Source organism: Agrilus planipennis, unplaced genomic scaffold (genome assembly GCF_000699045.2).
Source record: "Agrilus planipennis isolate EAB-ADULT unplaced genomic scaffold, Apla_2.0 scaffold318, whole genome shotgun sequence".
NCBI lineage: Eukaryota > Metazoa > Arthropoda > Insecta > Coleoptera > Buprestidae > Agrilus > Agrilus planipennis.
In genome coordinates, this window is record NW_020439042.1 from 97,160 (window position 1) to 109,831 (window position 12,672).

General features: G+C 29.7%; 3 protein-coding genes and 1 pseudogene across 5 annotated transcripts in view; 2 read left to right on the plus strand and 2 right to left on the minus strand.

Moving 5' to 3' along the window:
• Positions 1 to 49: 49 nt before the first annotated feature.
• On the plus strand, positions 50 to 4,901 carry LOC108742357 (T-complex protein 11-like protein 1). The gene is made up of 10 exons (XM_018477540.2): positions 50 to 156; positions 1,778 to 1,882; positions 2,263 to 2,536; positions 2,591 to 2,734; positions 2,796 to 2,915; positions 2,965 to 3,088; positions 3,225 to 3,391; positions 3,736 to 3,920; positions 3,991 to 4,157; positions 4,360 to 4,901. Exons 1-10 carry the CDS (start codon positions 131 to 133, stop codon positions 4,557 to 4,559), a joined length of 1,512 nt encoding a protein of 503 aa, XP_018333042.1. The 5' UTR covers positions 50 to 130; the 3' UTR covers positions 4,560 to 4,901.
• On the minus strand, positions 163 to 1,763 carry LOC108742360 (annotated as a pseudogene).
• Positions 4,902 to 5,017: 116 nt separating the features above from the next.
• Positions 5,018 to 12,672, minus strand: part of LOC108742359 (histone deacetylase 8) — a 45,486-nt gene continuing 37,831 nt past the window's right edge. Inside the window, exons 1-8 of one of the 2 annotated variants that reach the window (XM_018477542.2) lie at positions 7,345 to 7,362; positions 6,986 to 7,260; positions 6,591 to 6,928; positions 6,420 to 6,526; positions 5,762 to 5,966; positions 5,538 to 5,698; positions 5,372 to 5,469; positions 5,018 to 5,316 (exon numbers count right to left, since the gene is read on the minus strand). In XM_018477542.2, coding sequence (XP_018333044.1) covers positions 5,182 to 5,316; positions 5,372 to 5,469; positions 5,538 to 5,698; positions 5,762 to 5,966; positions 6,420 to 6,526; positions 6,591 to 6,928; positions 6,986 to 7,060 — 1,119 coding nt within the window. In that variant the 5' untranslated portion in view covers positions 7,061 to 7,260; positions 7,345 to 7,362 and the 3' untranslated portion in view covers positions 5,018 to 5,181. Of the gene's footprint in view, positions 5,317 to 5,371; positions 5,470 to 5,537; positions 5,699 to 5,761; positions 5,967 to 6,419; positions 6,527 to 6,590; positions 6,929 to 6,985; positions 7,261 to 7,344; positions 7,363 to 12,672 lie in introns of those variants that run through there. The other variant, XM_018477541.2, reaches the window with a different exon arrangement.
• Positions 7,837 to 12,672, plus strand: part of LOC108742355 (pyruvate carboxylase, mitochondrial) — a 41,199-nt gene continuing 36,363 nt past the window's right edge. The window contains exon 1 of one of the 2 annotated variants that reach the window (XM_025976822.1): positions 7,837 to 7,912. The gene's annotated coding sequence lies outside the window, so the exon portion shown is untranslated. The remainder of the gene's footprint in view (positions 7,913 to 12,672) is intronic. The other variant, XM_025976821.1, reaches the window with a different exon arrangement.

Consider the following 12,672-nt stretch of genomic DNA (forward strand, 5'->3'; position numbering starts at 1 on the left):
TATAGGTATAATCAATAAACAAAATATTATTTGACATAAGTATACTTGTTTATTATATGACAAGGTTATTAAAATATTAATATTTAAAATTTTACAAGAAGTTCTATTATATATTATAACTGCCTTTACTATGTATGTGTGGAGTATTCCTCCATGGTAAGTTGACATAATTTCTGTATATATATGCTTTTCCACATATTAATAAAACTGAATTGAAAAAGAAGTTGCCTACCTACCTATCAACTCGAAATGACTAAATCGATTTTAATGAGATCTTATAGGCATGCAGGGAAGTTTTCAGAAGTAGTCTAGGCTACTTCTTTTCACGTAGTCGCGGGGTAAAAGCTAGTGCCTTCTAAAAAATACATTTTTGGATCACAATAAATAGGTTTCTGTTTTTGATTATAGTATAACAGTATTTTAAATTTTGTGTTTATTCAGCAAGAACCAATAAATACTAGATAGAAAAGCTGAAGGACTAGAAATGTCACTTTGATTAACATAGCTAATTACTTGAGGAATAGTCATTTCTATAACTTCAATCTGTTCATCATCAATACCACCTCCAGAACTAACTTTCATTTCATCAGTAACTTCACAGTAAAACAATGTTTGTGTGGTTCCACTGTAACCTACATCACCTATATGCGATTCTACCCTTTCAACAATTTTAGCTGAATAGCCACATTCTTCTAATACTTCTTCTTTCGCAATTTCTTCTAACGGGATTTCTTTATCAACAAGACCAGCACACAACTCAATGGTAACACCTTTTTCAGGAGGGTATTTCATTATATCAATTGTGCCTTTTCTATCAATTTCTGCAATAGTGTTAAAGTATACAGCAGGTCTAAATTGTTTAACAAACACCAGAACTTCTCTGGATATGTTATAAATTATTGTAGCCACACTATCATGAGAAGCATACAATTCCCAAAATCTGTTTTTGTCGTTGTGCTTAAACAGCATAGTCATTGGTTTGATATAAATTGATTGCACAAGGGGTTCAATAGAAACATCGGTTATGTTTGATAAATTCACCGATGAAGGCATTTATTAATCTTATTGCAATTTATTTTCTTTCACAATATCAAAAACAATGCTACTCAATATAAAATTGTCAAAGTGACAGTAATTCAACTACCAACTATAAAAAACGACGATGACCTTGCGTTTGAACTATAAAATACTTGTTTTAAAAAACTAACCTGTTCTCAACTTCCATTCTACCTTTATGTGCTTGACCTTTAGACGATAATCGTTTACAACTGATGACTACACCATATTAGTGAATCACGACACTTTTTTATTGTAAAGTATCAATTCATTTTTGTAATTCTACCAAGTTGGCAGTTGTGTATGTTGGTAAACAATAATAAATCAGCTGTTATTGCGCTTAATGAGTGTTTTCAGATTTTGACATTTCTGAAGAAAGTTACAAAGACCAAAATTTCCGTGCTGTTTTTTGCTTTTTTTTCGAAAAAGATTTCATTGCCAACAGGTGTTATAGATACATACACTTGATTTACCTAGTATGGAATCATTAAGGACAGACGAAAGTTAGAAGTTCGGATTAACAACCTCATTTTAGTATTTTTAGTCACATTGAAAGGTTGTTTCAATTGCGCTGTGTTTGCATAGCTTTTTATAGTAACTGACCTAATTTTCGAATATTTTAAACGTTCCCATTTTCATTGTTCATAATTGCTCTTCTAACACTGAAAAAAGTTAGAGCTGTGCTCTAATTTATTGTGATCATTATGAATCCTGATAATAGTGAAGACGTCGATCATAATGGACAAGAAAATGGTGCTTCTTCAAGAACAAGAACACAAAGTGAATGTTCGGCAGCTAGTGACGATGGTAATAATGCAGGAAAAAGGTAATATATATAAACAATATACTTTTTTCTTATTATTAACATTACTTTTACGTTAGATATTAACCTAGTTTTTAATTAGTATAAAATAGCAGATTAATAGTTGTGTTTACTTGAGCTTTATAACGCGGTAATGCATTTAGTATTTGTACATCTCATTTTTTTAAACTCGTTTCAGTAATTAATTAAATTGATAACATTTGCTGAGATAGTCATATTGACGAAACGTTTTACATATCCATCTGTATCCCTAATTTCACGCGTTTTTATTGTCGTCCAGTTACCTAGGACTGTTTTATGAATTATTCTATTTGTTTTGAAATTTCTCAAATTATTATACATACAGGATTTTGTAATAGTACCTAATATACGGTTCTCTAAAGACAAAGAACAACATCACAACAGTTATTGGCTTCAAGTGGTATAACAGCAGCATCTCCACCGAAATTCGTTTCTTTAGAAGAAATAATGAAAGCCGCAAATGGTATGCGTGATATGTCTTTGGTACATCAAATCGCAGTGGACAACGATTTTCGACTGCAACAAGTGGATCCTCCAACAAATACATTACACAAAGCTGTAAAGGAAAGCATGCACAAAGCATTTTGGGATATATTGAAGATTGAACTCAATGAAAATCCTCCCAGTTACACCCAAGTAATAACAAAAATCTGTTCAATTAGCCTATCATATTCTACTTTTATTTTTTAGGCCTTACGATTACTAGAAGACATAAAAGAGGGTCTTTTTCGTGTACTTCTACCACAACATAGTAAATTGAAACAACAAATATCAGAAGTTTTGGATAACGATCTGATTCGACAACAAGCTGAAAAGGGAACCTTAGATTTTCGTGTCTGTCTCAATAAATAAATATTTAATTTGAATAAATTCATATTTTTATTTTATTCTTTAGCATTACGCTCAATACGTCATTTCAGTCATGTCACGGTTGTGTGCTCCAGTTAGGGACGAAAAAATTAAGCAACTCACCGAAATGACTGATGTTATTGACACATTCAAAGGAATTTTAGAAGTAATTGAGAAAAAATGTAAAAAGAACATTTAAATTTTATTCTTTTCAGACTTTGGATTTGATGGCTTTGGATATGGCAAATTTCACTATTGACATGGTCAGACCTGACATTATAGCTCACAGTGTTGAGCTTGAAAGGAAGAAGTTTGCTGATTATTTAGCTGTGCAACCGGGTAATTATATACGTCAATATATAACATACAGGGTTTATACGCATTTTACAAAAAATGGTTCTTATAAAAAAATAAATTTAAATGCCGAGGCTTTGTTGTCGTTATTCCTCCCTAATTTAATTTAAATATTTTTTAGATGGTTTGCAACATACTCGTAATTGGTTGCTAAGGCACGTGAGTACTATCGAAGCAGTACCTTCTAATGTCGATCGAAACAGTTATATCAAACATTTAACCAAGAAAACGTTCTCAGAAGCTTGTTTGGATCTGTTGGAGTGGAACGCACAAAATCCATACCCAGAGGTACAAAATTTCTAGATATTTTATAAACTGAATTAAAAGTAATAGCAACTTATTTTATTTATTATTAAAATTAACTTTGCAGTCGCTAAAAATTGAGATAGATAAACAGAGAGAATAAAAATTTTTGAAGATCTTTAATAACGTTTTAAGTAGCCCATGCAAATATTAACACAATAATATTTAAAGATTGCTTCCAATTTTTTTGAGACTCATCAATAAAAATTGCAATTATCAACAAGCTTTTAAATAAAATTTAATAAAAGCATATCAAGCAAATGAACAGTCCTAGTTTTATACATGTAACGTTATAAATTAACTAACACATTTATATTTTATATCGGTAGACGTTCATGTTAGATGAAGAAAGGTTGTCAAATATCGAGTTGCAAACGAACCGATTAATAATAGCCGGCTCTATTCTACTGATAACAGGTAGCTATGTGGGCCCAGATCTGCAGTTTATTATGTCATTCAAGGAAACGATCAAAGAGCATTCCCTTATTTTACTGCAAACTGTTACTTCTGAAAAGTACGTAACGCAGAGTAAAAGAAAATATATATACCTCCCACAAAGAAGTACAATATTAAATGTGTTTTAGAGATTTGAAAAATACCCTACCGAACATAGCTATTCAAATAATTAAAGATGTGAAACAGGCGCAGGAGAAACATGGACTGCCGCAAATCACAAAAGAAGTTGAAGAATTGCTAACCAATCAGATAGTGGACTTGACTAACCCTGAACATAGAATACGACAACTTGTTCGTAAGTATAAATGATATGATATATATATTTAAATCTATGCACAATTATTCAAAAAAGTAAATGGTTAAATAAAGCGCATAATTTTTATTTGATTTCATAAAAATTGTATCTTAAATTCTGCAAAGTGAGCAGTCGAGTGCCATTAATTTAGCTTAAAGACTCCCAATGACGTTCTGCATTTAATCTTCATTGAAATGTTTAGGGCAAAGGATAAGAGAGTTTCTCTTACAAATAATCCAGTCTTCGACAGCAGCGCCACAAAAAGTGCCTTCTGGTCTAACTACGTTGCAAAAAGAACTGACAACCGTCGCAGGTCAATTTTTGAAAATAATTTCGCACAACAGTAGCGTTTTTTGCAATTACTACTACGACATATTAGACAATGCTATACCGAAAAACTAGGGTGATAAATATTATATAATGTTGCATTTAATCATCATCCTGTTTTTGTATCATAACAAAAATATTATCAGTAGAAGCTTAAAGTTCATTTATATTACACTTAAAAGGAAGTAAAAAATTAGCAAAAACTAACCGATTATTATGTAAAAATAAACACCGCGACTAATGTTAACCTGGAAGAAGTAATTTTAAGGCCTTTATACTTAGTAACCATACTCTAGTCGATGGTTTTATGTCAGAGAAGTAACATGCATACCTATAAATTTTTCACACATAAACATTAATAATAACGATGTATGCAATTATTATAAATATTTAAATAAAATGTAATTTTGTATAAGATTTCCGATTATTTTTTAAAGATTGGATTATTAGTTAAGATGTAAGAAACACAACACAATTGGCACATATGATATTGTAAGTAATTTGATGTGTATCTACCATGTTAAAAGTGTTTTTATATGTGAAGTTTCAGAATATGTAGGTATTTTATTTGTAAAGATAAATACAATGACAAAATGAAATAGATTAAAAATTTGTTTCAAAAATGTTTGCAAAGAAAACTTTATAATGTCCTCAAACAATGCCTAACATTTTTAATAAAGTATTATATTATTATTGTTTACTCTATGTCGATAGCATTAATATTTTCTAAAATTATTGAAAGAACATTATTAATATGTTCTTCAGTATTATGATCTTTTCTGTTACCTGGACTTATATCAATTTCATAAGAAGGACCATAATTTGTAAAATACTAAAAGGAGGTATATTAAATTAAGAAAAATCTATAATCATGATATTAAACTTACCTCTGATACACTTGGGATATCATTCTCTAAAGGTACGTTCACTATCACAGAAGTTAAGTAACACCAGTATCTTGCTGTATTCTCAAAATTGTAACCACCTATACACAAAAGGAATAGTCAATAAAGCGACTAAGTAGATTAAGACAAAATTTAAAATTGTACATACCTCCTCCAAGAAAAAGAGTAGGCAAATCACATTTTAGAACATCCTTGATGCACCTTTCCATTCCTTTTGGAGTTAAATTGCATTGTCCTATAGGATCACCATTTATTACATCAGCTCCACATTGAACCACAACTGCCAGGGGCTGGAATCTCTGTAAAATTCTAATTAATATTTTGAAATGGAAAATACACTAATTTTTGTAGTGATATAATATATTAGATTACCTTGGAAAAATCTCGTTAAATAGCCTGTAATATGTTACATCATTTGTTCCTTCACAGATTGGAACATTAACAGAATAATATTTTCCCCTCCCACTACCACTATCTTCTACATTGCCTGATCCAGGATAAAAGCCAGGTGCCCATTTATGAAAAGACAATGTTAAAATTTTTTTACTAAATTCAAATGCATTCTGTACACCGTTTCCTATTAAGAAAAAATATCTTTTATTATCATATTTAAAGACAATAACCAGGTACGATGAATTTCTCCTGGCTAAAAATATTTCTATTTGTTTCCAAAAGTTAAACTTACTATAACTACCCAATATTAATTGATGTTCGCCGAGATTGCACAATTTCTTTAATTACTTCATTTTCAAAGTAAATATTTTTATTATTCTACATTATTTTTTATCAATACATTTTAAAAAACACTGAGTTAGATTATTGAATTGATATTAATAAAAAGCAAAACATTTTACACCAGTTCATGTTTTTTAACTTTTACTTTTACTACATAATTATAAAATGTGTTTATTTTCAAAATGAATAAAAAATACAATTCTAATAAACTAAGAAAAATCATATTTTATTAATTTATTTTGCTTTTAATAATCCTATTTCCTATTTTAAAACAAAAAAAATGTAATTCACTTACCATGATGTACATCCAAATCAATATACAAAATTCTATTATACTTCTTGTATAGTCTTTGTATGGCAAGTACAACATCATTTACATAGCAGAAACCTTCAGCGGCATCCCTATTAATGTATACAAATTAATACAATTATTTATGTACATAAGTAAAGCATTTATAAACAATACCTCTGAGAGTGATGCCAACCACCAAACCAATTTATTGCAATATCACAACATTCTTTAATTAGCAGATTAGCAGCAGTTAAGCTGCCTCCAGCAATAACCTGCACAAATTCATAATTTTTCTCCAACAAGTGACAGTCATATGTTAAACCAAATTCACCGGCTTCTTCTTCCAGTAACTCTAAATCTTCTTTATCATTGCTGTTCTTCAAAAATTCAATATATGCTGATGAATGAAATTCTTTCAATTCTTCTTCTGTAGCTTTTACACTTGAATATGCAGTAATGTTTTCGCAAAAAAGTAACTCATATGAATCAATTAAATCTTGAACTACAGATGCCTAGTAATGAGAAAATATTTAATAAACTACTGCAAAATAGTACTTACTTTTATTTACCCTCTCTCGTATAACAGGTAAACGGTTGCACGTAAGTAACAAGTGTTCATCGAAAATGTAGCCCACTTTCTTCATTACAGATTTGAATTGTAAATTAATCTCTACTATTAGTTGCTGCAAATAACTGAGTAACTGAATATTGGAATTAATATTTGTTTACCGGTTTCTTTTTACTTTTTTAAAATTATAACCTTAAAGCTACTTAAAAACATATTTTTTCTTCTTGTTCCACTGCTTACTTGTATTTTTAGTAGTGTCTACGGTATATGTCGCTTCTGGAAACAAAAATGTTAAATGTTGCAAAATGAATGATAATCTGTAACTGATTTTATTTTTCGAAAAATGCATTATAAGTTTACCATATAATTTATAAATTAGTTTTTAGTATTGAATCGACAGTTCAGTCTTTTTAAATTAAGTCTGTAGACACCTTTCAACTATTTAACAAAATTTAGCAATATCTGATAGTTTTTAAATTATGTTAGTAAGCTAAATTTACAAAATGATATACAATTGCTTAAAATTTATTCAGAATAAGTTAGATGTATGTGATGCTTTTAATAAAATATTTTAGATGTTAGAACAAGATAGGCAACACATCATACATTAACAAACTTTAAAGCAACATGTATAAAAGAATTGAAATTCTTTAGGCGATTCCAAATTAATAATTTAATTAGAAATTATCTGTTCATAATTAACCGCATTCCTATGACTTGCGATGAGATATTAGCTACTACTGTGCCTGTCGAAATACATAGTACGTTTGCGCAAGATTTTTTGATTCTATTTTTTATCAGTAACTCGTATCGGCGCATTTCGGTTTTTAGTTTTACATCATTTAATGATCATTTAGTTGCGTCGCAACCGCGGTAGTGTGTCGCAAGTTGTGAAGTGGTGCCGGGTCAAGTACGCGCGGGTTCTCCGGTAAGTAAGCAAGCAATCGATTTGTTCATTTCACTAAGGATATATCATTAGCAAAGAAAACTAATCTGAACAACTTAAAACACATGTTAGAACAATGAGGACAGTCTATAAATAAATAACTTTTATCATGTGGTTAACCGGTTCGTACGGTTTTCTATTCAATTGCAAAATAAGACAATTAACAAAAAAAAAGAAAAAAAAATACTAAAGGCTTCGTACATGTTTTATAAATAATGTTTTGTATGTAATAAATGTGGTTCTTCCTTATTAAAAATAAGTTTATAGTTCTTACTTAAGTCTAAAGTTATATATATATAACAATAATTCATTATTGTTCTTGGAAATTAGTTTTACACTATGCAAGGTGCAATTTTTTTATACGATTGTTTAAGTGAAAATTTGGTTTTAACAACGCAAAACAAATTTCTGAGATAATATCTAATTTACTCTGAGTTTTATACATCTAATGTGCATCCAGCTATACGTTCTTTTTTTATCATTTCAAGTAGTTTTTTAAAAAAATCGGTTCCAAATATATTAAAACTTTTAACACAAAATGTTTTTTAGATAGCGTGATTATATAGATTAATTAATAAATGTATACTTAACCATTTTCTGTAAATAACTGCGTAAATAAAGTGATTTTCCGGTTTGGTAAAATATTTATGTCTAGACTGTATACAACTAATACATTTTAAATCTTATGATTCTTTTTAAGTATTTACTATATTTTTTGATCGATCTGCCTAATTCGATAATTTATCGTGGTTGATTTTTAATTCTTAGAATGATGAGCAATTATCATTTTTGTATGCTTTTGCGAAGTTTTTCCAGTGAAAAATTGTTTCAGTGATCAGTTTAAATTAATTTTATGGTAACGTTACTCCAGTATGTATGTATTATCGTGAGTTCTTAAATGTTTTAACAATATACAGATTTTTTTATTTTAATTAAAATAGAAACCATTAAAAAATAAAATAATACAAGTACCTAAACCAACAAATGCTAAAAAACATTTTTATACATTATTATAATGCATAATGTGTCAATAACTTATTAACGTATGTCGCTAGACGAAATCAATAACTCTCGGGTTGTTTGATTTCTGTGTTGTTTGATTTTTGTGAAATTTGTAGGTGTTGTCTTTAATTTTTAATCAATAAATGCTTCCTTTTGTTCAAACTAGTCAGTGGCGTATTTTAAGTTTTGACACCCTGTGTCTATAAAGTTTACCGGTCCATGAATTAATAAAGATAAAAATTAAATTCTTAGTCAGAAATTTATCGGAACCAAATTTCGATTTTATTAGGTCTCATGAGCTCTCCGTGGGCAGTCTTCATATTATTATAGTCGTTCTTTAGGAACTTCGTCGGTTTAAGCAGTAATTTATCGCGACTGCTCCTGACGTGCTGATGAGATCCAATAAGATCGGAATCGCGATTCGCGTTTGATGGTTTCGATTTTCTGACCAAGAACTTAATATACATTCTTATTAATACTTGTAAGTACTAAGGCTTTGTCTAACGGACACACCGGACCACAGTACGATCGGTTCGCGTATTACGTTTTTGTATTTGTTGTTAATTAGGTAGGCTTATTATATTTTAAGATAAAAAATACGGTAACGGTTGTGAAGGGTTGGGCCGTCCCTTGGAGCTTGCGAGCCTGCCACCCCGGGCCATGACCTCCGTGGATGGCCCTAGGGTAAACTCAGAAATACGCCATTGAAATGAATCGAAAAAAGGTCAAGGGTATTCAAATAACGTAGAGATGGCGAGGTGTATTGTAAAAATAGTTTAGTAAATCATCAGTTATCGATAACATGTGTATATTATCTATAATACTAAATTGTTTAAAAATGCCGTATTTGTGTAAGGTCGAAAATGTCACATTTAATCAGTTTTATCAATAATTTCACGCAACTAAGTTCTGTCGCAAAAGTGTAACGCAGCCTTCCAATTTTGAAAAAAAGAAGAATTTGTTCTGAATTGTGTTAGTATTGTACTTTATTGTGCTGCTTCGACAAATTAATTATCAACAAATATAATTTTTTCAAGAATAGGCCATTTTTAGGCTAGGTTGGGCTACTTTAGGATAAGCTAATTTAATTTAAATTGTCAATTTTGGTAAAGGTCTAGATTATCCCCACAAACATGAAAATCAACAAAATAATAAACTGTGAGCTCCCATGACTTTTCATGGGGGTGAGACCGCCGTAAAGTTTTTATGATACAGTGGTGGGGGAGACCTCCTCTTTCAATGCCCCCTGCCCCCACCCCATTCGGGGGGTAATCTAGACCTTTACCTCAATTTTTTTTTGTTGATAAACAGTAGAACAATTAATTTCAAGATTGAAAATAGGTGTATAAAAATGATATAAAGTAATGAATCTCTTTATTAACTAAAGTAATATAAGGTAAGTAAGTACCTATGTATGATTTTCCCAATTATTTATATTTCTACAACGAACTATTATTGATAGTCATACAGTGACTATCTCTTTTTTCGTGCAATGATGAATCTTATTAGACAGCAAGCAGGATAATACAGAGACAATTATTTTGCTGGCGATTATTAGCGCCTACTTGATAGTCTATTATGCATATCGTCGTACATATTGTGTATTAAAAAATCCATTGTAAATAGAATGCAATTCTTAGAACTGCGGTTGGACTATGAACGTAACGAGTGTGATTAAGTAGTCAAGGATTTCCATTCATTTAAAATCGTAAATAATCACAAAATTAACCAAAACTCTTGCCTTTGTTTCGGTCTGTTTATAATTAACAACTTTTAGAATGTTGATTTTATAGTCTAGTGTAAAAATGCGGTTGTTAGTCGAAAAGTTCTCAGTAAGTAATGAAGGTAATTTTGTAATCAACGGTGTTGTTTTAAAGTTTTTCTTCTTAAATTGTGATTTTGCATTATGCATAAATAAACACAACTGTTACAAAAATCTATCAAATCTTTTTTCACAAACATAGAAAATGCAATAAATTATTTCTATTTCATTTGTTGCTGTTTTTATATGATCTATATCTAATCAGTTTTATTGTATACATATGTAACTATTTTTTATAATTCTTATTAGTAACATACAAGTTTTTGAGAAGGCAATGGTAAATTGTCGAGGTGTAACGGACGATACGGTTTTTTTCTTTCCATAATAACAACAATAAAATTATCAATGTAAATTATCCACATTATCTATGTACCTCTGCAATGAGGAATTACAAATTTAATGGTTTATGTAAAAAATTAATATTAACCATTGTCTTTGTAATCATCAATGAAAATATTTTCCTTTAATCATTACTCTTATAATGAATAATGTAAAGAGTTTCCATTAACCATTACTTTCGTAATAGGTAATGTAAAAGGTTTCCACTAAGCATTAGTTTTGTAGCAAGCAATCTAAAAAGTTTACATAATCTTTGTAATCGCAATAATGCATAAAGTTTTCATTAACCATTACTTCGGTAATAAGAAACGTATAACGTTTCCATTAACTATTACTTTTGTAACGAATAATCTAAAAAAAATACAACGTATAATTATACAACACACTACCGAAGTGAAACTTCTTCAAACATACATATAGGGGTTAAGGAATTGGTTTAATGGTATTATTTGTACACTATGCTTCGCACGGGTGCAATGCTGATAATAAATATACTATAGAATGTCTTAATATACATCAATCACAGTTTTTTTTCCATTATTTCTCATAAAAAGTGAAAGACAAAAAATGGTTATTGTAGGTTATCCCTAAGAGTTAGACATTTACACATACATTTAAGGTGTACAATACTGTACACTGTAGTAGGTATATTATTTTGATCTAACTCGTAGGGTTCAGCCAGCGTTTGCAATGTAAACGCAAAAAAATGTGTTTATTTACGACATCATATTACAAACCACTAAAATTATCAGCGTTTCTCTACTATATTATGCATGTATTATACATACAAACCTTCCTCTTGAATTACTCTATCTATTAAAAAAAACCGCATTAAAATCCGTTGCGTAGTTTTAAAGATCTAAGCATACATAGAGACAGACAGCGGGGGAAATGCGTTGCATGATTTCGTTACATAGCAACTCGCATGAAACGAACTTACCGTACCGTGCGTAAAGAAGTTTCACTTCAAAAGCTTCCATAACTTTCGTAAAGAATAATCTAAAAGGTTTCTAATAACCATAACGTTTTTAATGAGTAATGTAAAAAGTTGACATTAACTATTACTTTTCTAATGAGTAATTTAAAGGATTTCTATTAACCATTACTTTGGCTGTAAGTAAGTCAGGTAAAAAGTTTTCATTAACTATTACTTTTGTAATATTAATGCTTACAATTGACTAATAGTTTTTTTAAGAGTATTGGAAGGAATCGACTTTAACCGTTAACTTTTTCTTAAGAGTAATAGAGATGTGCACTAGTAATGCATTACGAAAAGTATGCCCCGATGAATTCTAATTAATTAATAAATTATTATATATTTGGCCTATCCAGTCCTTTTTATTTTATCAAATTATGTACCTATACCTAACCACACGTTTTATTTTTACGCTATTGTTTACTCAAACACGTATGTATGAATGGTCCTAATAATAGTTTTTTTTTATTTATAATTGTATTTCTAGATTAAGTTTTTGGGATAATGTTATGCACCTAATGAATGTACCTTACCAACCAAACAAAAACAAATACATATGAGTAATCTTATCATTAAACAAACTTAATTTTTTGAGCAAATACC

Coding starts and splice junctions, on each gene's coding strand:
- LOC108742357 (XM_018477540.2), top strand. CDS start 131: ATGTATGTGTGGAGTATTCCTCCATG. Junction 2,916..2,964: donor CATTCAAAGGAATTTTAGAA/GTAATTGAGAAA, acceptor TATTCTTTTCAG/ACTTTGGATTTGATGGCTTT. Junction 3,392..3,735: donor CACAAAATCCATACCCAGAG/GTACAAAATTTC, acceptor TTATATCGGTAG/ACGTTCATGTTAGATGAAGA.